Genomic DNA, 27,387 nt, shown 5'->3' on the forward strand with positions numbered 1-27,387 from the left:
TTAAACATTTTATTGTATCAAACACATTTTGGAGTCATCAATTCAAGTAAACTTTGAACTACTATCCCCTGGATTTAGTTAAAACTATTACTATTTTTATTATTTAAACAGAACAAACAATACAGAATCCATAAATACAGAGCAGGAAAAACAGCAAATGGCAGACATTTGTTTGACTGTATTTCATTATCATTGTCTGGTGTGGTTTGTTGTTTTTGTTTGAATAAATTAGTATTTTTTGGCATCTGTGAAATACATTTCACTCCTGAAACTCCAATGTGTAGAATGTACAGTGTAAAGGAGTTATGGAAGGATTGTCACATCACTACATAATAATGCCACTTTAAGAGTTTATAATGTTGTGACTACAGTACAGTAGATCCTCGCTTTTTACACGGGACCACCACCAAATGGAAAAAAAAATGAAAATTGTCAAGTTGTCAAGAAACAGGCCTCCAGAAGTCTCCCTTTCCCAACACTTAATAAATGCATTTAAAGTATAAAATGTAATGGATGTAAGATAATCCATAAACAGATGAGTCACAACTATGGTGTGTTCAATGACCGTTGAACAAAATATGAAATCGCAACACTTGAAGAAAAAACAATCTGGAATTGGGTTTAATAACGGCATAGCTTATCAATAAAGCATAAAAAATTTAAAAATTTTGGGCAGTTTTGACAGTGGTACGTGTACTATGCTGTACGTTAATCGCATTTATAAATGATTACCAATTTAGGGTGAACGAGATGTGTTTTCTGTGGAAAAAAACAATCTATGTTCGGAAGAAATGTTTACCAAGAATCCACAAATTTGCGGGGCTGTGAATGCTGAATGACAAATACTCACAAAGTATGAGCTTTGATAGTATTGAAAATGTGTTAGTGGCTGTACTATTTTAAAAAGTTGAATATTACCATGCAAGAAGGTGTTTTTTAATATGACCTGTGAAGATTTTTGGAAGAAAGCACTCATACCTGAATTAAGGTTGCGCATGTAGCATAAACATATCCATCAAGTAAGGACTTGACTTCCATGGCCTACTCAATAATCTGCTATATTTACCATCTTAAATTTCACAAAAAGTATCTCAAATATTCTTTCAAAAAGTGCCATCATCACACACAGAGGAATAGATCAGAGCAGAGAGACATCACTTCCAGCTAATTTTCTGTTCCATATTTGTCATATCCGTATGATTTTTGCTGACCAAGTTAACCAAACAACCAGTACTAGCAAAGCAAATGAACCGGAGTTTCTTTTGAATTACGCTTTTTCCACTTTTCTGACCTATAAATGTAGTTAGAATGTTGTATTCTCGTGTTAAACGATGCCCAAGTTTCAGATAATGAGGTTTATGCATTTGAAAGTAAGCCCTGAAAGAAGTTTGGAATGGCTCAAAACACTCGGTTTCAAAAGGCGTGGTAAAACTGACCCTTTGTGATGTCACAGAAGGGCGGACTTCCTTATATGGTTCAGGAAGCCCTTTGGGCGTGTGACCAATCACTACGGGGAGCAAAATCTAAACAGTTTTCTGTGCGGGTTATTGTGTGTAGCTGCTCTATAGGAGCCCACAACTCAATACAAAGGGTTGAACAATGAACCAAAGTGGGACACTTAAAAAGTATAGTTAGGAAGCTTTTTGTAAAATTTAAGCTAGTAAAAACTGCTAAATATTAAACTAAAATACATATTTAATGAGTTATGTCATGTGATATGTCACAAAAACTGCGCAATGCAAAGTATCTTTTTAATATTTGATCCAGATTCCCTAACATGAAGTGTGAATGCATCTAATATTGATGGGGATTCAAATGGGAGTTTCTTGGTAATTTACGGGGTACAAAAACAATGTTATTGCTTTGATGGAAAGCCATGGCACATGGGATGACAATGTATGATTAAATACACGAGATAAAACCAATGTTGACATTGTGGTAAAAGATGGTTGTGTGAGTTTTATCTTGTTGACTTGCTAGCACACCAGCTAGCTCACCACCAGTTTTTCAGCAGAGTTTTCTGTATAATATAAAATAAACTCAACAATGATGCTAAATGTTTTAAAAGCACAAAAAAGGGGTATAAATGTGTAAATTTTGTGGCTGGTAACTAAAGCCCTAAGGACTGTCCTGATGTGGCTAAGAAGTGAATCTGCACACACAATCCTCTGTCATTGTGTCGCGCTGGCTGAGTCGAAGGAGCAGCATTGTGATGCAAAAAAAAAAAAGAACTTTCCGTTCATTTTTCTGTCTCCGGGTTGAGTTTCTTTGTCTTCTCGTCGGCGGGCTGACTGGCGGTGCATGTTGCCGCTTTTGTGTCTGCAAAATACACAATACCAATCTCCTTTAATTCAAATAGGACTGCCAGGCACAATTAGCCAATGTGTGCTACATGCAATTTATTATGAAATTCTTGTTGCCATGTAAAGAGAAACAACTTAAAAATGCATGAAAATATTTTTTTCAAGTTGTTCAAAGCACGGCAGAGTGGTTATTCCCATTCACCATGAGTGTGGCGCCCCAGTGAATTTTAATGAACTTTCCATTGGCGTTGTTGCCATGGTGCTGCTTTTAAGTTTATCCAACTATCTATGGCGGTCTTTAGAATTACGTAATGGTAACGGCCTTTACATATAGAATACACTAAAAGTGATAATTATTGCAATTTGTTGTAGATTTTATTTCATATTGGTAAATGTATTACTTACTTATTGTATATATATGAATGAAGTATGGACATTTCTGTTCTGTTTCATTTAATTTCATTCTACACAATTTTTCATTTATTTATTCCTCTACTTCTTATTCTGCTTCATTTTTAGTCCGTTAAATACTCCCATGTTTTTATTCATTTTTTTTAAATTTACTGTAATTTAATGTTTTCTGCCATGATTGTCATTGAAAATGAATGGGCAATTTATTTGGTGCCCCCTACTGGTGAGACATCATATCGAACTGAACACTATTCCACTCTTCTGCATGGAGTCATGGCTCAAGTGGTCATGTGGTCATCCACTTTTATTGAATTTCAACACATTTAAAATTTGGGTAAATGAGGGATTTCACACAGCACCATCCATTTTAGAGTAGTTTTGGGAAAAAAAAGGTAAATACGGCCCAATTTCTTAACCTTGACAACTTTTGCATGATAAATGTCCCTTACAATTCAGAGTTACATTAAATACACCTTGCATATCCTTGCCTCTTATTTACCTGCTTGTGCGTTGCTTAGCTGCACTGAAGGATCCGATGGAACGACCCTAGAGCAATTCTCATCCTCCTTAGAAAGAGGGAGTTCTAATCCGCCGCCGGCCGCCTCTGTGTGACTGTCCCTTGAGAATTCTGAGCAGAAGACAAAATAATGCAAGTGAAGCTATTGAGCGGTGGAACAGCGCTCATCAGATGCACATTAGCGGGTACAATCAATGGCGCCTGACATTTATAGTTCCATGTTTTTTTACTCATGCTGAGTCTTCCAGTGGAGGCTGCATCATGGAGATACTGCAGTATTGTCGGCCGTAGCTTACCCCTGTGATGCATGAAGCCGGTGCTATTACTGCTACGCGTGCAGCCTCTATGACCATCAAGTGACCTGCTATTAAAGTGAATTACTTGGCCTGAGATGGAGCTTTTTTGTCTGCTCTTTGACTCTGCATTAAGTGGCACAGCAAGGACACAGTGGCTCTAAAGATGCTAGTAGATATGGGTACACAAATCAAAAGTCAAAAGTGCTTATTTTTAAGTCTAGTAATACAAAAAAAGGTCCTTTTATAGGAGGCGGGGCCTGGATTGCACCATATCAGGGAAAAGGTGTGTTAGAAATGCATATTTAATGGTCATTGATTCTACAGTCTATTTCATGCAACCATTTTTAGCTATTCGTTTTTATGCCATCAGCATACTGGCTCCAAACTTACCTTCCATTTGGCAACGCAGCTTCTCAAAGGCCTCGGCTGTGGCCTCGTCATCGCAAGGGAGGTCCTCCCCGACGGGGATGGAATCTGGGCTGGGCCGATCCGACAGACAACTCTCAGAGGAGCACTCATCCCCTCCTCCATGCTGCTGCCTGTACAGGTGATGTTCTACCAGGAACTGCAGCTCTGGGACCGTGGCGGTAAACAGAAGAAGATGGATCGAAAGGGAAAACACGGTGAGAGAATATTTGAGAGGATGAAGGTTTGCTGGGGAGAAATATTCTGGTATGTTTGTAGGGTATAAAAAGATTTTGGAAACATTTTGGATTGAAACTGTTAACACCGTGTTCACACTGTATTGAATGAATATACAGTAAGACCACAAATGGTGGTCTCTACTGAACAATGGCTACACACTGCTTTCATATTATACACTACAGTGTTTGCCACCTTCCTGATTTAAATTTTTGTCAAAGTTTGTCACACTTCAGATCATAAACACATTAAAATAGTCAATGACAATACAAGTGAAACATTATTAAATGTAACTTTTTCTCATTAACAAAGAAAAAAATCAAAACCTACATAACCCTGTGTGAAAACGTGATTGCACCTGCTGTTAAAACATAATTGAGATTAATCGATCTCACTGTAAAATGTTCTCAAGCCATTTCTAAAGCTTTGGGACACCAGCAAACCACAGTGAGAGTCATTATTCACAAATAATGAAAACATGGAACAGTGGTGAATCTTTCAGGAGTATTGCCTGCCAAGCAATATTACACCAAAAGAGTAGCAACGACTCATCCAAGAGGTCACAAAAGACCAGTGAAGATCAGTGTTCATGACTTCACCATAAGAAAGACACTGGACACTGAAAATACATCTGGAATAGGTGCAGATTCTGGAAGATCTAGAAAGCTTTCTGTGCAGGTTATCATGTGTAGCTACTCTGTAGGAGTGCAATACAAGCTGAGTGAGGCCAATCACAGCGGAGTAGCCGTGCCCGGAGGTCAGCTGTGGGTGGAATAAATTAAAACTGACCATTTTGGAAAAGCCAGGAAAATTCAGTTAGATTAGGTGCAGATTCTGGAAGATCTAGACAGCTTTTTGTGCAGACTATCATGTGTAGCTACTCTGTAGGAGTGCAATACAAGCTGAGTGAGACCAATCACAGCGGAGTAGGCATGCCCGGAGGTCGGCCGTGGGAGGAATAAATTAAAATTGACCATTTTGGAAAGCCAGGAAAATCAGTTAGATTAGGTGCAGATTCTGGAAGATCTAGAAAGCTATCATGTGTAGCTGCTCTATAGGAGTCCACAACTCAATACAAAGGGCTGAAAATGAGGATAATAGGTGATAATCTCAATTTTTTTTCCCAGAAAACATCTTGATGATTCCGAAGACCTTTGGTGAAAGTACTCTGTGTTCTGACAAGACAAAAGTTGAACTTTTTGGAAGATGTGTGTCCCATTGCATCTGGCGAAAATGTCAGGACCGGTTGTCACTCATGCCAGAATTTGTGGAACCCAGATTTGAGACACCGCTCCGCTTCCTGGGTACCATCATCCTTCAGGACCTCAAGTGAGAGCCGAACATCAGTTCCCTTATCAAGAAAGCACAGTAGAGGATGGTACTTTCTACGGCAGCTGAAGAAATTCAGCCTGCCAAAGACAATGATGGTGCACTTCTACACATCCATCATTGAGTCCATCCTCACCTCCTCCATCAACATCTGGTACGCTGCTGCCACTGCTAAGGACAAGAGCAGTCTGCAGCGTGTCATTCGGTCTGCAGAGAAGATGATTGGCTGCAATCTCCCGTCTCTCCAGGATCTGTACGCCTCCAGGACCCTGAGGCGTGCAGAAAGGATTGTGACCGATCCCTTTCACCCAGGACACAGAATCCTTGTGACGCTCCCCTTTGGCAGGAGGCTGCAGTCCATCAGGACCAAAACCTCACGTTTTTTTCCGTCTGCTGTCAGCCTTATCAACAAGGTTCGGAACCCCCCCTGACACTCCCCACACCCCACCGCTCCCTCATCCTGCCACATTGACATACACTCAATGCGTTACATTAATGCTCAGTTTGGACTCTTTTGGAATAATAATCAGACTGTGTTTCCGCTATAACAAACAAGAACAGACTGCGTATATATATATTTGTACTGTATATTTTGTTTTTCATTTTAATAGATGTGTCTGCATCTTCTTCACCAAGACAAATTCCTAGTATGTGTTTGATCATACCTGGCAATAAACAATTTCTGATTCTGAGGAGCGGTGCAGAAAGATACTTTTAATACAAAGGTGGAAGTGACAGAAGGTCACCGGGAAAGTAGGAAAAACAAAGACAAAGTATTAAACCAAGAAAAATGACCAAAATGTTCAACAACTTACACGGAATAAGTTGGCAACAAAGAAAAAAAAGACAACCGAGAATAGCTGAGGCAAAAAGTGTCAGGAGTTGCATGACACTGGTGAGGTGAGGCAAGAATCTGGCAACAAGTAAGACTTCCAGCCAAGCTTAAGAAGGCCTAATTAATGATTAGCTGCAGGGGTGCGGATCAGGCGAGCAGATGGGAGGACTTCTCTACAGGACTGCAGAGGGCAGCAGACCACAGACCGCCTCCATCCCTCCCATTAGCGCAAGGGGCAAAAATGGAGGAGAGAAGGTGTGAGAGGGTTTAACACACCTGAGTGTAATCTTAACCAATCAAATGAACACTTCTCTTTGCCTTTAAATGCATAGGGCCAACTGGACTGCGCATCAGAAGCCACAATGCACGTCACCATGTAGAACACATCTGTTCTTGACAGTCACATTAAACACAGCAGCAGGCTAATCTAGGCATTGTCAGGCATGGTATATCCACAAAATTAGAGCCCTGAGTGTTCTCAAACAGGAGGCTTTAACACCGGAAGAGCACGATTTCTACCCATGACTCTACCTCGCCATAGACTGGGCTGCACCGTATTTGCTACTATTTCGTGAGAAAGTTAACTTTTGGTCCCTCACTCAACGTGGGAACTCGGTACGCCTCTGCACCTTACCAAAAAAATCTGATTACAATGACATGTACCATTACACACCTAATACATACACCTACAATCTAATATGATCCAATGCAAGAACTCTATTAAGTATGTTGTGTAATAAGTAGGATTTACTACATCCAAACATTGTGATGTAGGTGATGAAGGCAACCAATGAGAACGAAGAGACAGAAAGTTGGAGGTGGAAAGAAGATTTCCCGCTTTTCAAAAAACAATACTATAAGTCTTAAAATAAATGATAACAATTAAGTAACTAACACTATTAACCCCCAGCACTGATTAGACAAGTGTGAAGGCTGAAACTGTCTTATTAGTCTTCAAAGCAGGCTGATTATCGCCTTCTTTTTCTGCGAGGCCGCTAATCTTCTGTCTTTTTTTTTTTAAATCCAATTATCAGTCATGGTAATGTTCATGGTTTTATTAGTTTGAGACATGTTTAAGTAATATTCAGGAACATCACATTAGTGATTGTACATAAACGTATATATGTTTGAAAAGGAATAAGAAGAAGCAAAGTGTATTTATTCTATTATTATTGAATCTATGTAACATGTTCCTTCACTTGCTTCTTATGGATGTTGTTTCTTGCTGATTGTTTAAGCCAGTTGCCATTGGGTAAGCCATTTCTACTGTTTATTATTATTATTTCTACTGTACTACTCGCACCTTTCTGCTGTGTTGCTTGGTTGCTACTTCGTATTTTTATTTATAACATTTTTTGCAATGTTTGTTTTTGGTTTTTATAATCCCACTTTGTAATTTTTTTGTTGTTCTTGGACATTATTTACATTAATTATGTTATTTAGCCAAAGTTTTTACACCAGTATTTATGTATTTACTCTCATTGTCTTTACTTCACTCCATTTATTTACTATGTATTATTAGCAAATTATTCATATTTTACTACTCTGATCAAATTTGAGTTTGTTATCCTGATTCACTGGGCAGTTATTTATATTTTGGTGGGGTCAATTCAGTGTGCTAGCACATAATGCACTCGGCAGAAACTGCCACTTCACGTATTAGCGACCAAGTAACCCTAGCTTATTTGATGGTATCAATTCCCATTTTTATTTTGGTGGGGTCCCTTCAGTGTGCTTGCACATAATGCACACGGCAGAAACTGCCACTTTTCGTATTAGCTACCAAGTAACCCTAGCTTATTTGATGGTATCAATTCCTATTTTTATTTTGGTGGGGTCCCTTCAGTGTGCTCGCACATAATGCACACGGCAGAAACTGCCACTTCGCCTATTAGCTACCAAGTAACCCTAGCTTATTTGATGGTATCAATTCCTATTTTTATTTTGGTGGGGTCCCTTCAGTGTGCTTGCACATAATGCACACGGCAGAAACTGCCACTTTCCGTATTAGCTACCAAGTAACCCTAGCTTATTTGATGGTATCAATTCCTATAAACATTTAACATATAAAGTTGTGAGGCAGCATGGTTCAGGTGGTGGAATGGTCGTCACCCACTCTGAAGGTTGCTAGTTCGATCCTTTGTCCTCCCGACACCATGTCGGAGCATCATTGGGCATGTTACTGAACTCACAGTTGCTCTTGATGTCGTGTCACAGAAGGTAAAAGTGGCAACAGTACCATAACGACAAACGAGTGAAACATTGTTTCTATAAAATGATGTCATAATGCTGCATAGCTTTATCTTTGACCCGTTTCTCTTCTTTGCTATTTTTTCAAAATTGTGCTTTAGTCTTTATTCCGTGATGTTTTGTTGTAATGAAAGAATGAATAATGATGAATGAATTCAGCAGTGGACACTGAACAATCAAAAATATGGAAAAAATCGAATTACATTCATCTGTAAAGGTTAAAGTGCATTTTAGGATAATGCTGAAATTGCCCCGCGTTTGAATCTCCACCAGTAAGCATCATTGGTATTCGTCAGGAAGGACATCCGCAATATAAAGTGCTCAAGCCAAAATCAGTATGCAGATCAAGAGATCCGCTGTGGCGACTCCGTAATCAGGAAAAAAAAATCTGAAAGAAACAAACAAAAGCTGAAATTTCCCACGGAAGACAAACATCCTTAAAGTTTTTACTCAACCAAAACCATCAAACTTAAGCTTAATCACGTATCCTGCTTGCCCTAATTGTACCATTCTCTCTCAGATACATCATAGGTTCATGATTCATGTCAGTAATAACAACATGGAGATGAAGAAGCACTGTGAAGTAGCAAGTGATACAGCATTGTCATGGTTACCATTTGGAGTGATTCAACACTCACTCATACGAAAAAACGTCACACGTCTTTTGCCGACGTCACTAACCTTTCATTGTGGGTGTTCCCTTTTGTCCTTTCCGCCGCTGACGAGGAGAGTTCAACAAAGCTGCCTGCCATAAATCAACAAATAAACAAGTTCATTAAAGACATATAATATGCATTAAAGGCATAACATATATGCCGTAAAGGATCGAAGTAAATGAATTAGAGTACCTTGTACAACTGGTTAGGCAGACGATCTTCATCGATTTCTGTGAAAGGGTAACATGATCAATTCATGAGACAAATCTAACAGATAAAAATATCATAACTAGTACAATGGCTTCATTTATAAGAAGAATAAGGGGGTCAGGCTGGAATTCACCAAAAAGTACAGAGTACAACGTGAACCCAATGTAACCAGCAGGACATCATCTGCAATAAGCAGAGACTGGTCACCAGCCAATCACAGGGCACATATAGACAAACAACCATTCACACTCACATTCATACCTATGGACAATTTGGAGTCACCAATTAACCTAGCATGTTTTTGGAATGTGGGAGGAAACCGGAGTACCCGGAGAAAACCCACGCATGCACGGAGAGAACATGCAAACTCCACACAGAGATGGCTGAGGGTGGGATTCGACACTGGTCTCCTCGCTGTGAGGTCTGCGCGCTAACCACTCAACCACCGTGCAGCCCAAATCAGAGGATTTTTTTTCTTGGGTCTTCCCCAAGGCCTCCTATCGGTTGGAATGCTCTGAACACCTCGCCGGGGAGAATAACTAGCTTTGTATACAGGAAGTTTTTGTAAACAACAGTCGTATTTGCCTGCACAGATGCAATGTCGTAGATTTTTGTGTCATACAAAATGCTGTGGTGTTCCACTTCCAAGATGAGCCTCCTGTCGTTTATTGTTGAATATGCAATGTGATGGACTGTCCTGAACCCACTCTACCAGTAATGATGTTATGTTTACCTTATTTCGGCTGCTTCAACCCAAGATCTTATCCTTTCAATTACTACCCAAAGCTCATGAGCATAATTTTAGTGCAGGAACATAGATGGACTTCTTTACCATAATGGACCAATGCACAGTCTGATCCATGCTCCTCTCACTCATGAACAAGACCTCAAGGTACTTAAACTCCTCCACCTCTCCGCAGGATCCCATCCCGACCCGGAGATGGCACTCCACTAATTTCCTGTATAGAACCATGGACTCAAGCTTGGATTTTCATCCCGACTGCTTCATACTCGGTTGCAAACCGATCCAGCAAAGCAAAAAAAGCATAGATCCAGTCCTGCAGCCACCTGGTTGACTTACTACCAGTAATGTGGACTATGGTCTAGCACCAAACCGGCCCAAATTAGGTGCTTTTGCATTTCTTTGAATTTGGTTTTGGATCATTTTGTGTTGGGATGTTGGCGCCAACACCCAAAGGGCGGGACAGAATTTCCATGAAATAATGTTAAGTCAATACCTATAACAGTGTCCATCAAAACTATCTTTGTGAAGGATGAATTTTTGGATCTCGTTGGACTGGCTCGATGTACTGAAAAAGTATATTTTTATTTGACTCAATCACTGTTTTTACAACGGCCTGCATGTGCGATTAAAAGCATAACAGGCTTCCCTAAGTGCGTAACATTGATCGTAGAGGCAAGCAGCACATGTCAGATCATATGACCACCAGAAGACAAAGACTAGCTTGATGATGTGCAGTCCATTGGGACCACATGACTAACACAGGGATGGGAGGCACAAATAGAAAACAACATATCTGTTGACTTGGGCTCACTGAAACTGTAAACTCAGGTCAATATGAGTTAAACGTACATGCAACACGGAACTTTTTCTAGGACACCACGCCGTTGCTCGGCAACCTATACATCCCCCGGGCACCGTGACAGCGAGCGTGCACCACGGCGCATATATTATTCCAACTTAAAAGACGTGTGCCTTGCATGCTGAGATGTGTGTTTCTTAATTCATCGCTCTTTTTAAGCAGCGACTGTGTTTGAAATGTCCTACAAAAACACTTATGTTATGTTTGAAGGATTTAGTATCCATGTTAAACCCTATTTTTAGCACATTAACTTTGGCAAGGATTAGAGACTAATTATGGTTGCAAATCAATGTAAGTACATGGAACTCGCCCTCGTTCGAGTCACAAAGTAAAGATTTGTATTCAGAGAGGCCTCTGGTTCTTATCAGGCTCATCTTAATGGCTTCTTTGCAGCCGTCGAGGCTACACTAAAGTAAAAACACTGTATGCTAACATGTCAAGAAATTACAACTAAACCCAAAAAATAATACATGCTGTAAAGTAATGGTTTTATTTAGTTTGAACATGCATCAGATTACAATTGAATGCATCACATAATCAGTTCACAGTTCCACACGTCCAAAAGGAGTAGGAAGAAGCTAAGCTTATTAAATCCTACCCCTCCATCTGGTACTTTTACAATCAGTAACTGTTATATTTGTTCACTTCCTGCTTTCCTAATATAGTTTAGGTATTTTTTTTTTTTGTCACGTAACGAAGTACGAGGTGATATGACCATACAATGACATAATGGGTACCATAGTAACTGTCAATATTGTGATATATATAGCATATGATGACTGGTTCAAGACTCTTCATCCTTGTATTTAGCAAACATCAACTGCTTGTATTGTTTTTTAAAGTAAATGTTGTGATTCATGCATACTAATAAATCAGTGCATTTGTTTTTTTTTATTGTTGTTGCAATTTTAAAAATAACAAAATATTTTTCTGCAGGTATGTATGTTTTTTTCATTCATTTTCTATATCGCTTGTCCTCACGAGGGTCGCGGGTATATGTTTTTGTTTATTTTTACTTTATTATATTTTTTCTTTAATGATAAAATATGCCCAAATTTTAAGGGCAAAATTTTTGTTAAGGTGTGTAACATACTGTATCAATGAAAAAAAAGATACTGTACAACTTTTAGAATTTCTTTTACACGCATTTGTCAAACTAAAATAATGCATGGATAACAATGACAAATGCCTAGAAATCTATGAAACAAAATCAAATTAACTGTAAATGAAAAAAAAAACATAATAGGAAATGTGATCCTAAAAAGCACCATGTGTCCTCCTGTGACATCAACAGGGAGAGGGATCAGCTGTAGCAGTAACAAGAGAAGACGCTCATTAATATTTGGGCTAAGAAACATTAAATATGGCTTCTGCATTGATTTCTAGTCTAATTGCTTTCCTCTGTCTCTCTGAGCCCATCTGTGCTCCCAGAATTGGCTATAAAGCCAATAAAAGTCTTTGTAGTTGGCGGGAGCCTCCCAGCTGACTGAGTCTGGAGGACACAAAGCCAGATGAGAACATAGACTAGTTAGTATCTCCTCTTCAATGTTCTACTTAGCAGTCTAGTGGTGCTACAGCTTCAGTTGCTTTAGAGCGTCTCTACTGAAGTTGGAGGAACAAAAATAGGCAAAGCAAATCATGAGGGAGGAGAACTCTTATTCATGTGTTGCTATGGTAGATACCTGCTCGCTTTTCCAAAATATGATTTCTTGGCCAATACTTCTGCGTTCACAAATGTGGATCTTTTTATTATTTTTGTATAGTTTTATATTTATTTATATATTTTTGGTTTTTATATATTTTTTCAAGAAATTTGAAATGTGGTTCTACGTGTATACAGGAAAAATGATCTGACACATTTGTACGTTAAATAAAAGGCAAATAAAGTAAAGAAACAAAAAAGTGTTTTTAATGTCGAAAAGTACATATAATGCCTTTTTTCATATAATGCCATTTTTTCGTTTTTTTTTCAGTTGCTGCCATGAATTGGACTGGTGAGCATCGCACTTTCATTGTGGAAACGTTTATCAAAACAAACAAATCCGTAACTGCAACACAACAAGCGTTCCGTTTGCACTTCAATCTTGGTAGACATGATCCCGTACCAGCTTGAAACACCATCTTGTTATGGGTTTTTATGATTTTAAAACATAATGAAACAGAATGGCATTATCTTTACTTTTCGAAAATAAAAACACTTTTTTGTTTCTTTACTTTATTTGCCTTTTATTTAACCTACAAATGTGTCAGATCATTTTGCCTGATCCTGTAGAATCATGGAATAGTTGTTTTTGGTGGTGTTTATGTTTGATTGTGTTTAAAATAACTTATACAATTCTGAATTAATTTGGATGAAATTTTCATGAAATGTCGGAAATGAAATATGGAAGAAGTGAACAAATTCAGTTTGCATATTAGCATATTATGCACCAAAGTGCTCACCATACGTTTGTGTTTATGGGATATAACATAGAGTGCCCTCTTGACACACGTCCTGCTTTAAATGTCACTTGTCTATACATACATCTGCAACCTCTGGTGGGTGGTTTGCGTTTGTTTGTGTGTGTGTGTGGGTGTGGGTGGGTGGGGGTTGGGTGTTAAGCCTATTAAATAATAATAATGTAGGACTCACACCAGAGCTTTTCTCTCTCCCTCATCATGGTATCAGTTCCTCCTCGACCACCCCCCCGCTAGCATCATTCCTTTTGTGTCTGTGTGTTATGTGACGCCTCTCTGAGTCAGGATCAATGCATTTGTTCCGGCCTGTGACGACTTTGTGTTCCGTGTCTTCTGTCAATCTGAAACATTTCAAACACTGGCACCACTGGCTCTGGTCATGTTTTAATGTTTTATTTTGAAATCATGATAATAAAAAAAAAGAAACAAGGATTTCCTTTTTGTTTTTGTGATGGAGGTCAATTTCAGCACTTGTGAGATATATGCCATATGGTGGTGCTGTTATTCAACACCATCATTCGGACTGACTTGAAATTTCTCACACAGCTCAATATGCTGTACAAAACAACCCATTGTAACTTCAGGATGTTTTGCCAATGGTACATGCTTAGGAGACTGACAAGCTTATGCATGTAAAATTGGAGAAAAATTGGTTGAAAAACACAGTCGGCACACAGCAAAACATGAATTGGCTCTGTAAGGCATAGGGGCACTTCTAGTGGAATGTCAAATGAAGGCTGCATAGCAATAGCTATATTACGTAATCCAAGAACATATACTGTATAACTCTGACACATAATTGTCTGATTTTCTGATTCATGTGTCTTTTCCAATTATATTCCTCAAATGAAAACCACTGATCTGCTCTCCTTATAGTACCAGCGGTTCTCAATTATTTTCTTTCATGCCCCCTCCCAAAGAACAGAAATGCTTTCACACCCCTCCCAGTTTGAAATACGAGAGAAACTGAGAATATCCATTCATTTATCTGTACTGTACAGACTGAACTTGAAACTAAAACCAGAAAAATGCACCAAAATACAAAGCATACAAAGTGTATTCAAGAGTCAAATTGCATGTTGAGTACTACAAATTTGTGAACATTGAACATTGAAAGCCTCTCGCGCCACCCCTGACAGTTCTCTACGACCCCCCAGGAGGGCCCACTCCACTATTTGAGAAGTACTGCCTAATACCAAGATTTAGGACAATTACAGTGGATCCTAGTATATTTGCAATTCAGCATTTGTCATATAAACCAGTATATTTTTATTAAAACTTTCCATAATTGGTCCATTTATTGGTAGAGAATCCATCACATTCACCCTACGTTGGTAAACCTTCACTTGCACGTACGTACATTGGTCAAAGGAAAATTCATTCATTTAAGTTGCTAAACATGCAAAAAAAATGTACACACAATGTCACAGTACCCCACAGACTATGGGATATAGATATAGATACATGCAAAACATACTATTTTGTACTGATTTCTAATCTGCAAAGGATGCTGGGAAGTCCAAAAGCACACAACCCCAAAAGGAAGTTCCTCGGCATACGTTACGTATGATTTGTACAACCGTTTTTTATTTGGTACTTATATATGAACCACAAGGCATGCTGGGCAACTTTCTGTTGGGGAAGTGTTTTACATGTATATGTGTGTGGTTCATTTCTATATGCCCACAGCTCAGTTACATTGTGTTCCACTTGTGTAATTTACTTGTTTTATTTTTGGTGGCCTCCTGTTGGTTTGTGTGGAGTGACTAAGGGTATAAATGTCAAGCTACTTCACCGCAAATAGACAACAACTATTATAAACACACCGCTTTTGTTTTTGAATGACTCCCTCATCCTTACCGTAAGCATCCTCACACTAAAAAGAGATCACGCCGTATGTTTTTATAGAAAAAAAACAAAACTCCCCCGCTTCAATCTCCAGGTGGTCTTTACTCTGTAGGGGGACCATATTGCATGCACACAACCTTGTACAGCAGCATCAGCAGGTCACGGATGACTCATACAACAAGAGAATTCTCCAGAGGAAGGCTGTGGTGTGTTTGATCGTGGAAATCCCGGGAGAGGATGTCTCAGGATGGTTTTGTTGCTGCGATGCAGCAAGAATAAAATGGATGCATGTGAAATAGAGAAAATAGTTGTTGAAATCTTTGGCAGTGTGTGCGTGCGTGATGCTGAGCATGATTTATTGGGTGTGTGTGATGCTGCAACCCAGGCTGCCGTTCTTATTGTGAAGCTTAAGATGCTTCTGAGTTCATACTGTATCTACTATATCTACCAATGGATAAATGCAGTGGTTATGCAGTTGCCATACATGTATTTCCTAATGCTGTGGCAAGAAATAAGGCTCTCAAACCGCATCATTTCCAACATTTAGAAACAACGTAAAAATTTAACCAGACTTAACTAAGACACACCAACCTCACAATGTGGCACTTTCACATTATTCATTCATTCATTTTCTACCGCCTTTCCTCACGAGGGTCGCGGGGGTGCTGGAGCCTATCCCAGCTGTCTTTGGGCAAGAGGCAGGGTACACCCTGGACTGGTCGCCAGCCAATCACAGGGCACATATATACAAACAACCATTCACACTCACATTCATACCTATGGACAATTTGGAGTCGCTAATTAACCTAGCATGTTTTTGGAATGTGGGAGGAAACCGGAGTACCCGGAGAAAACCCACGCATGCACGGGGAGAACATGGTAACTCCACACAGAGACGTGCCGAGGGTGGAATTGAACGCTGGTCTCCTAGCGGTGAGGTCTGCGCGCTAACCACTCGACCACCCCACATTATGTCATAAAAATTAAAAGCAGTCATGTCACAAAGAAAATTTGACCAAAAACAATAACAAAATGAAAGTACTCATAGATACATACATAAACAATTATGAAATAGGAGTGAAATGAAAGTGGTGACCAGATTCAAACACATGCAGTCATGACCTCCCAGTAAAGCAAAGAAAGTGACATATAATAGCAACAATAACAACATTTACTGGTAATGTGTTGTGATACGGCCATTGTAGTTCTTTGCTAACTAAGACAGTCAGCCCACAATCGACCATTCTTATTCATCACAAAAGTGCCAGCATTTTGATAAAGAAGGTGTGAAACGCTATTGAATTCAAGAAAAAAAATTGTAATAAAGTAATGAAGGTCATCTCTCTTGTCCTCCTCCCTCACTGTATAAGCATTAGAAATTGTTTACTGCATGTACAGCTATAATTGTAAATTTATTTTAAAATGTGTCCCAATATTTTTGTTTTATTATGTCTTATGGGGAAAATTGATTTGGTTTGAGTCGGATCTTCTGGAACGGATTACAGTAATCCCTCACCATTTTGTACTCAATTTCTTGGCTTCACTATATACACTGTTGCCAAAGTTTCAGTCGTAAAAATTGCTATGAGGTGTCCTAGACGTTTTGTTTGTTTCTTTCTGCTTTTTCACTAGTTCAAATCATCAGTTAATTTGCATATGCTTTGCATATGATTTTACAGAGGCTTGAGTGGAATGAGTAGTAAAAGTAACAGAAACTGCACAATAATAAATGCTTTCACTTTTAAGTCCCGAAATACCAGAAAACACCACAACAACGGCAGAAAAAGTAACTAGATGTATTATACTGTATTATACTAGTCGCGTTTGAGAAAATATGTCACCAAGTTGGTAACATTGATTATATGACTTTTTTTTCCAAAATACATACATTAGTAAATCATGCTGTTTTGTTATTGGATTCCGCCTATTATTAGTAAAAATATACATATATTTATATAAACATATATGCACAATTAAGCGTATTTAGGTATTTTCTTGCCTAAATATAAGGCAATGAAGAGTAGTATTCTCTCCTGGTTAGGTGTCACCAATGTAACTGTACTGTTTGGGGAGACACACAAGCACCAGGCTTGATCGCCAGTACAACAAGCATTAGTGCGGGTGTAAATGATCTCATTGAACAGACACAATAACCTTAACACCGGCTACTGTTGCGGCCGTAACTCAAGCCAAGCTAAAACGTAACTGAACCCCCTGTCACTTCCTGTCTAATCCCCACTCAGTTTTCCTTAGCACCAGAACACATTTACAGCAACACACACAAGCATGGGTATTTTTTATACCTTAAATGGCTCATTAACTTGCATTATGTCTAAAGTATTCAATAATATGTGTGTGAAGGTGACAGCATGGGGACATCATGACTCAGGTGGTAGAGTGGTTGTCTCCCAAAAGGTTGTGGGTTCAATCCTCCATACTCCCATGTCAAAGATACTGCCCTTGATGCTCATCAGTCGGTAAATGTGCTCAGAGTGTCAAAGCGCTTTGAGTGTCTTTAAGTTGGAAAAGTGCTATCCTAAAGAAAGACCATTTACTGTACCATATAGGGGTGTTATTTCATGTAAAGGGCTCTAATAATGTTAGTAGTCGGGTAGCCGAATATCCAGTCTTACACAAGTAATTCAAGAGGAATGGTAACACCGCCTTCATTGCCATTGTGGGAAGTTCTGGAGAGTTCCATGAAAGATATCCAAAATGCCCCCCCCCCCCCCCCCCACCACACAAGCGATTTGACACATTAGGATGCATGGGAATAAAAAAAATAATAATAACAATGTGGAGAATAAATAGATAACATGAAATATGAACAACAATGTACAGCATAAACAGTAATTTGTACAAATAATTTAAATAATTAAATTTATTCAAAATTATTTAAATTATTTAAATTATTTTATTTATTCAAAATTATTGTAATTATTTTAAAATTGTATTTATTAAAATTAGTTTAATTATAATAAATTAATAAAATTGTTTTAATTATTTAATTTAAATAATTTAAATTATTTTAGTTACTTATTTATGTCATTTATCAAGTCATAATAGTGTGATTAGACTTACCTGGCGATGACTGATCACTGGATGCCACAAGAGTTGCAGGTGTTGGTCGACGCCTTCTAATCTAAAAGAGAAGAACAGTTTCACTTTGCTGTGTTTACTGAAGTAGTCAGGCTGGAACAAAATGGCGCTGAAAGTGACAAACATGTCTCATGAAGATGACTAATTCAGAATAATTCATGTCTACATTTATGCCTGTGATCCATTAAGAGCTGTCTTAAAATTATTTGTGGTCTTGATATCAGATTGTGGATTTCCCTTTGGATCAGAGAGCCACCATGGACCGTGTGACCCACATTCGCCAGTAGTCCCCTTTTTACTTTGAAGATGTACTATTAGCATGACATCAGCGCTGGCTGCTAATGAGCCGTGACATTAGCCAGGCTGCTTACCGCCGCCATCGTGCTTCTTGACAACGTGACTTGACTTGACTCCTAGTAGCGACCATATGTAGACAGTCATTATGTAACCCTGCAGGGTCTGCCAATGTTACGGTTGTTCAAGAATGTGAGAAAATGAGCGACAAAGCAATACAGCCATTTGATTTTATAGGCCAATCAGCATAGCAGGTGATGATAATAATGGAAAAGTTATCATTAAATATAATGAGACATAAGTATTCTATACTGATGTACGGCTATTATAATTACTGTGATTTCCGGACTGCTACATAAGTTGTATACACCAAATTTAAAGACAAAAAGAAGATTTTTAGGCTGCACCTGTTACTTTGTAACATGGGATATTTAGTCCACAGAAAGATGTTACACTGAATTTTTTTTAAACTTTTGATTAAATACAATGCAGACCCGAGTTCAATTCCACCCTCGGCCATCTCTGTGTGGAGTTTGCATGTTCTCCCTGTGTATGCATGGGTTTTCTCCGAGTACTCCGGTTTCCTCCCACATTCCAAAAACATGCTAGGTTAATTAGCGACTCCAAATTGTCCATAGGTATGAATGTGAGTGTGAATGGTTGTTTGTCTATATGTGCCCTGTGATTGGCTGGCCACCAGTCCAGTGTGTACTCCAGGGGCAGCGTATGGGGAGAAGTTCGAACAATTCCAAGATGGCCCCCAAAATAGCCAAATATTAAGAAATAAAAAAGGGGACCAAACATGATTCCTGTGGTACCCCTGCTATTGGCTATACTGTACGATATGGGAAAAAAAGGAACCATAGAATTAATTTACACAAAAAAAACTCCATAGGTATGAATGAGTGTGAATGGTTGTTTGTCTATATGTGCGATTTGCAGCTGGGATAGACTCCAGCATACCCCCAACGCTAGTGAGGATAAGCGGTAGAAAATGGATGGCTGGATGGATTCGCTCCTGAACACTTCAGTTAGGAAGCCAATAAGCTAAATTCAAAGACGCATAATCCAGATTTAAGCCTCACACACTTATCAAATGCATTTATTGATATAAATTGCATAGGTTCTCACCACAAATATGTGATAATGTAAGATAATACATGAACATATGGAATGAATTGGCTTAATGTAACTGAAACCTAATTGATTTGACCTAGGTGAATGAGACGTGTTCTCTGCAGAAAAAAAACATCGTATTTTGGAGAAAAAACAATTGTCTTTTATCTCAATCCACTCTCATTTTTTGTACAGCTTGACACAGCAATGGAAAATACTTAATACTTCATTCAAAGTTGTTTGTCAGGCTCACATGATGCATTTGCATACAGCCGCTCCGTACTCCCCAAAAAGCCCTGATAGTAAATTTGCATGCTTCATATGGAATTGACAGTAATAGTAATAGGTAGACTACAGTAAGTGCAAAATGAATGTGCATAAATGAGCAATGTTGAGTAGATAGTAAGAGAAGCACCCTGCAAATGGGAGTTGAAGAGGCTTCATTAGGATTCAAGCTGTATGCGTGGCGTACAGGAAGGATACGTGTGTGTGTGCTGTGTGCGCCTCTCTGTTCGTCTTCTGTGACAAGCACTCACCACCACAGAGATGTGCTGCTGCTGCTGCCAAGCTTACATCCTGATTGCATATTGACCTTTTCAGGACTTTGCCCTTCGCATGCTGTTTTCGTCCATCCTCTATTTTGTGAATAAGGTCTTACAATTTCTATTCTAATTTTGACAGACAAAAACACAGTTATTTTTGCCTCAATGCAAAAAGAAACAATACAAGAAGAACCTAGATGAAGCAACATCAGCAGAAATTGCATGTGAATTATGAAACATCCTAGAAATGTTTAGATATCAATTCAAAAGCTGAGGATTGAACCAGCAACCGCCAGTTTAAAAGACTTAAAACCACTTTTTTAATCCCTTGTTACCCAGGGGTTGCAAGACCCTTACTCCCTCGTGTAAGAAGCAGAAACACCTCCCCGCCTGACTACTCCGTCTAAAGGATTACGGTCTCTCCAGGAAAGGGAAGGGAGATCTCTAAGTCAGGGGCGAGAGGAACTCACCCAGGTTTTAACATCCATGATGGTGCTGTAACCACTGGTTGGTCGTCTGCTGTTTCACATAGTTGCACTTGGAAAGGACTTGGGGTTCTTTACTTATCTGTTAGCAACCAGAGGGACCTGTCCTGTTTTAAAAGGGTTACCGAAAAAACTTCAAAGGAATTTGTCCATAACACACTCTACGACTTTCATTTTCAATGTAAAAAATGTCATAGAAATGTTGACTTGTGGAAAATGTCAGATATGTCTGATAGATGTCATGAATGAGCTGACTAAAAACGTCGGAATTCGAAATTCTGGAATGTAAAAATTCAAATAAGTAAGTTCAATGATTACAGTGGTGTTGAGGATCAAACCAGCAACCATCAGTTTAGGAAATCACCACCATGGAGTCATTTCCATTTCCACAGTAATAGAAAAAGTAAAATGAATTCCAATATAGAGGGGGCGTCAAATAAATTGCCCATTCATTCCCAATGGGGAAATTGACAGGGGTTGTTTGGACAGCACCATTTTAACTGGATTCAAATAAAAACACCCCAAAATGTTTTTTTGGACATTGGTTCAAGTGGTTAGTGCGCAGACCTCACAGCTAGGAGACCCGAGTTCAATCCCACCCTCGGCTATCTCTGTGTGGAGTTTGCATGTTCTCCCTGTGCATGCTTGGGTTTTCTCCGGGTACTCCGGTTTCCTCCCACATTCCAAAAACATGCTAGGTTAATTGGTGACTCCAAATTGTCCATAGGTATGAATGTGAGTGTGAATGGTTGTTTGTCTATATGTGCCCTGTGATTGGCTGGCCACCAGTCCAGGGTGTACCAGGGTGTGTAGAAAATGAATGAATGTTTGAACAACAATGGTGTGTTTAAAAAGCCAAATAGCAGTAGCCAGTGAAAACTGAGGTCATGTACAGTAGAGAGCAGTGTTTCTATACATCACCACTGGCGAATGGTGAAAAGTTGTGAGTAATAGATACACCCATAAAAATCATATTTATGACACTCTCTACCGCCCTAGTGCTTCTGCATTCAAACAAACTTTTGCTATGGTGCATTCAAGGAACTGAATAACAAAGTGCAAAATCTCAGCATAGTCAGGGAAGCATAAAGCCTACTTCGAAGTACATTAATTAGCACGTAAATGTAGATTTAGAGTCTGTTTTTACATCTTTGCGTGGTGTGTTTTGTTGCCAAAATGAAGCCCTCTACTGCAAGAAGCGGATTACAAAGCCAGCATTGGCTTCACAGTAGTGGGTGGCGAGAATCAACTAGCTGTTCATGTTGGACAATATGAGATTAATGGTGCAAGCCAAGGAATGATTACATTGGCTGCTGCAATTTATCGTTGAAGAGGCGATGCCATGGGCTGATGATGTGATGATGTGAAAGGTTTAGCACGTTTCATATCTGAAAGGTCGTTGAGTGACCCTGACTTTCGGAGTAACATATGATTGCACATCTTGCGCGAGTTCAATTTCACTGCTTGACTACTTCAACTCAACGGTGCCTGCATTGTTTGACAGAGGTGGGCAATGATTCTTCTTATAGTAGCTATTTATTGTACGATAAGGTTGAATAACATGTCACATTAATATATAGAAAACTGACAGCTATTCATTTTTAAAAGGAAAAACTGACAACAGCAGTGAGAAAGTCAATAGAAACCTCCAACTTCACTCGCAAATTCACTTTGAATGCCCCGATATTGCAATATCGATATCCTTGTAACAGCACACCGAATCCATGACCCCTATTCATTAGCATTCAACCATCTTAATCCTTAATGATGGTCACAACAGTCGAGCAGTTCGGCCAAAATTTGTAGGTGTGTCTTATATGACGTTCATTTTCACTTCCATGGTGATGGCTTTCCTTTTTTTTAGCACACTGCAACTAGTCGTCGAGCGACCTCAGCATTTAACACCACACTATAGTCAAAAGCTTCTTATATTTATTCATAGATTCACAATAGCAGCCATATTCGGGATATAAGCTTCCTAAAGGAATACATCTGCATTATTTGATCCTGCCCAAGGGCAAAGATGATCTGACATGTCAGACAATGTGCAGGAGGGCACTCTCTCTCAGCTGTGAATGTGGAACTGTGAATTGATTTATGTGATGGATTCCATTCTAAACTGATGCATGTTCAAATTAAATTAACATTACCAACTGACTGAGTGGAAAGGAAGGGTCTTTGACTGGCATTTTTGCTGTAGATCCCTAAAAACAGCATCTCACTCATGTTACATAGAGGATCTTTCATTAACGTTTTTGCTGTAGGGCCTTAAAAATGGTAACGCAAGCCTGTCACATATCGGATCTTGAAATAGCCTTTTTACATTAGGTCATTGAAAACAGCAACAAGGGCCTTTGATTGGTTCTTAATGTAGGGCATGGCTTTCCATTATGCTGTCAATTTTGTGGGTTCAAAAAGTTATACAGGGTCTTTAACCAGCTTTTTTGTATTTCCTTAAAAACATTGGACTACTTCTCTTGTATAGATGATCTTTGACTGGATTTTTGCTGTAGGTCCTTAAAACATTGGACTACTTCTCTTGTATAGAGGATCTTTGACTGGATTTTTGCTGTAGATCCTTAAAAACATTGGACTACTTCTCTTGTGTAGAGGATCTTTGACTGGATTTTTGCTGTATTTCCTTAAAAACATTGGACTACTTCTCTTGTATAGAGGATCTTTGACTGGATTTTTGCTGTATTTCCTTGAAAATATTGGACTAGTTCTCTTGTATAGCGGATCTTTGACTGGATTTTTGCTGTAGGTCCTTAAAAACATTGGATTACTTCTCTTGTATAGAGGATCTTTGACTGGATTTTGTAGGTCCTTAAAAAAATTGGTTTTAAAAACAGAATCATTTTCCTGTCATTCATAGGGGATCTTTGAATAGTAATTTTGCAATAGATCTCTCAAAACAACAGAACGATGTGTTTGTTTGAAAATGTACTGTATGACTATGACTTCAGGGACTATATTATGACTATATTAGCTACTTGGTGATTCAAAGTAAAATAAGTGAAGGGAGAAGTCCTCATGGGAGGAGGGATTTGCTTCTGAAATATGGAACTCAAGGTGAAAAAGGCACAGCAAGATTATAGTACAAACGTAACAAGTCCTTTTCTTTTCAAGTTCCCATCATGTGCTGGCCTCTATCAGCAAGTACGCTCAGTCTGTGCCCAGTCATTGACAGATGCGATACGTGCAGAACAGTGTGTGTGTGTGTGTGTGTGCACACAGTGTGCGGATAAGAGCATGTGTTGTTGCTGTGAGGGTCACACCTCAGGGAGGTTGCTTTGACTGACAAGCACTACTCCATGGAGGCTGATTTTTCACGCTGAGAGAGGTGCCAGCTTGCAGGGACTACTCAACCATGGCAGAGAGTCCGCTGGCATGGCGGACACACACACCCACACACGTACACTATTTCTGCTTGTGTAGGTGGGTTTTCCCTCCTTGCATTTTGTCTTGTGTGTGTTTTAGCTGTCTATCTGTTATTACTGACGATGCAAGCTCAGCGGCAACTCGCATACAGTAAACTGTGCGCCTTATAGTAAATAAGAAGAGGATAGTAAATGCTAAAGTCAGCATTAAGCAGCCTTATCTTCCTTTGCATGCTCTTCAAAGTATTGCTTGTGCTCCACAATATATACAATTATAGTCCAAACTGCAACTGAAACTGCAATTTAATCATCTCAAACCGATTTTGACATACTAATGGCTAATTATTGTAAAGTATAGATAAGTACATATCTGCACCATCTAACAATATTCCTCTCTGAGTCATCCCGGAGCGAGAAATAAAACAGAGTGGTCAGACGTCAGAGACATGGACTCATAAATCTTTGCTATTTATACTCGAGCTTCATCCAATATGAATGGTCTGTCTTGTTCATGTTATATTTATAAAATGAGAAAATGGGACATATCTTTGCACTATATATACTTTATGTCCAACTATAGTAGCATTTGGTAACTTTTGGATGGATGCTGAGGAGGCAAAGTGTATCTTTTTGCGTGTGAGTGGAAGTGAAGGACACTTTCACACGTGTTATGTTTAGTTCTGTTAAAATGAACTCTGGTGCGTTTGCTCTGCTTGTAGGGTTGGTTTGGTCAAATGTCAACGCGATCATTCGAACAAGCGGACTGAACCACTTGAGCGATAGGTCTCTGTCTGCTTGCAAGTGAACTCTTATGGATCAGTAGACATCTCTGAGTCGTTTTCTATTTTTTACTGACTCAGGACTTACAGGTACTCCTGCCAGATAACTCTTTCGCTCACTCACCTCTGGTATTGCTAAAATGCAGAATGAAACCAGGTGACATGTTGCTAATTGTGCAACAGTCCCCTTCCTACCTCAGCTGCATCATGGGTACACGCATTACCCACGCATTACTGACTCACTTGTCTCAATGAAGACTCAAGTTTCACTGACTCACAGGTACTCAATGAAAAGACAAGACAGACTCACGGGTCCTCGATGTCACGGCTGCTTTGACCAAGGCTTGTGTTTTAATGACTCACAAGTACTCAACAATGACTCGAGTTTCACTGACTCACAGGTACTCAAGAAGAACGTAACCTTCAAATGTGTGAGTTCCACAGACCCATGGGTATTCAATAAAGACCCGAGTTTCACTAACACATGGATGCTCAACTAAGACCAAGTTACTCTGACTCACGGGTACTTGCCAAAAACTCAAGTTTCACAGATTCATGGGTGCTCAACAAAGATTTTCCCTGAGACACGAGTACCTGACAAATGCTCGAGTTTTACTGATTCACAGGTACTTGACAGAACCTCAAGTTTTACTGACTCACTTCTCAACGAAGACTCGAGTTTCACTGACTCACAGGTACTTGACAGAACCTCAAGTTTTACTGACTTACTTCTCGACTAAGACCTGAATTCCTCTGACTTACAGGTGGTTGACCTTCACTGTCTCACAGGTGCTCAACAAAGACTTGGTTTTACTGACACACAAGTACTCAATGAAAACTCAAGTTTCACTGACTCACAGGTACTAAACAAAAACTTCAGCTTCACTGATTCAGTTGTACTAAACAAAGACTCGAGTTTCACTGACTCACACATACTCAATTTTCTGATCAATTTTATTTATATGGGCGACGGATGCAAGGAGGAACGCCCTCTGGGGGATAAACCTTAAACAGAATCCAGGCTCTGTTGGTTGTTCGTCTGTCAGTTACAAAAGCAAAAAAATAGAATAGAGGGATACATTGAGTGGGAAAAGTGAGAAAACAGCAAAGCCTTTATCTTAGTCCTAAGGACAGGGAAGTGTATCAGGAGAAAGGGGTCGATCTAACTATATTCTTCAGCAAAAAGGTGAGTTTTATGTTTATGTTTCAATATAGAGAGGTTGCCTGACCCTGGATTGAGTCAGGGAGATGGTTCCATAACAGAGGAGCCTCATAACTAAAAACTCTACTAGTCTGTGCAGCACTTTGGAAACTCTGTTTATAAAATGTGCTTTATAAATAAAGTGGATTGGATTGGATATAAGAATCATTTTTCCTTATCCTTTATCCTTAATCCTTACTAGCTTATCCTTTCGTCTCATGACAAAAATACCAGTGTGAACGCAAAGCACACCAAAGTGAACATGAAGCATCCTTTTCTAAATAGTGTTTGGTGAAGCGTGAATCCACCCATCCATTCATTATGCTCACACTGCTGGAAGCCATCAGGATGTGCTGGAGTTGTAAAGTGGGGGTACAGTACAAAGGCAGCAGTCCATCATTTTAACACAACTGAAGCTGCTGGAGTAGATACTAATGATACAGTATGTGTCACTTTTTGGACCGGTTTAAAAAAAATAATAAAAAAAAAAAGTCTCCCACAGGTTACCTGTTCAGCTGCTTCAGGGTCCAAGTGGGTGTCCAGAAGGGGGACGGTGAACTGTATCTTCCTGGGGCTCCCAGTTTCCATAGTGGCAGTGTATGTGTATGACAGCAGTCCAAGAAGAGGAATGAAAGGATGATCTGAGGAAGAGGACCCCAGAGGAAGAGAAGGCTGGGAAAGAAAGTGAGTCCTCAGAAAAAAAAAGAGCTGAAAGAAATATTTAAAAAACTTATCGTCTGTCTTCTTGATTTATATGCAAACAGACTTTTTTTCCTCCTCCGCTGCTTTTTGGCCGTCCCAGTATGACCTATTTCCAAGCACCTGCTAGTTCCTATATGCTGCCTTCCTTCCCTCTCCTGCCTCCTCTCTGCCTCGCAATGCTAAGACAAGGACATTCACAATCTCTCCTTTGCTCTCATTGGTTGAGCCGACATGAAGCACCGCCCCCTTTAAACACCTCCTTCTGTGCGTATTGGTGCTGGATGCTCTGCGGCAGAGAGAGTATCATGATACTCTCTTCCTCTGTCTCCCTCTAATGTGTATTATCCTTAACGCTGCGTTCACACTTGGGGTTTGGACCTCTGGTCCCGGACCAAAAATGTTTAAAAAAAATAAGAAATTTGGATCACTTT

At 39.3% G+C, this 27,387-nt stretch overlaps 1 protein-coding gene across 1 annotated transcript; it reads right to left on the reverse strand.

The window, feature by feature from the left end:
- On the reverse strand, positions 1-27,110 carry LOC131106529 (protein phosphatase 1 regulatory subunit 1A-like). The gene is made up of 7 exons (XM_058055694.1): positions 26,762-27,110; positions 18,440-18,500; positions 9,432-9,469; positions 9,265-9,328; positions 3,918-4,100; positions 3,214-3,342; positions 1-2,319 (listed from the first exon to the last, which is right to left on the reverse strand). Exons 1-7 carry the CDS (start codon positions 26,840-26,842, stop codon positions 2,240-2,242), a joined length of 636 nt encoding a protein of 211 aa, XP_057911677.1. The 5' UTR covers positions 26,843-27,110; the 3' UTR covers positions 1-2,239.
- Between the last annotated feature and the right edge of the window lie 277 nt (positions 27,111-27,387).

This window comes from Doryrhamphus excisus, chromosome 18 (genome assembly GCF_030265055.1).
Source record: "Doryrhamphus excisus isolate RoL2022-K1 chromosome 18, RoL_Dexc_1.0, whole genome shotgun sequence".
NCBI lineage: Eukaryota > Metazoa > Chordata > Actinopteri > Syngnathiformes > Syngnathidae > Doryrhamphus > Doryrhamphus excisus.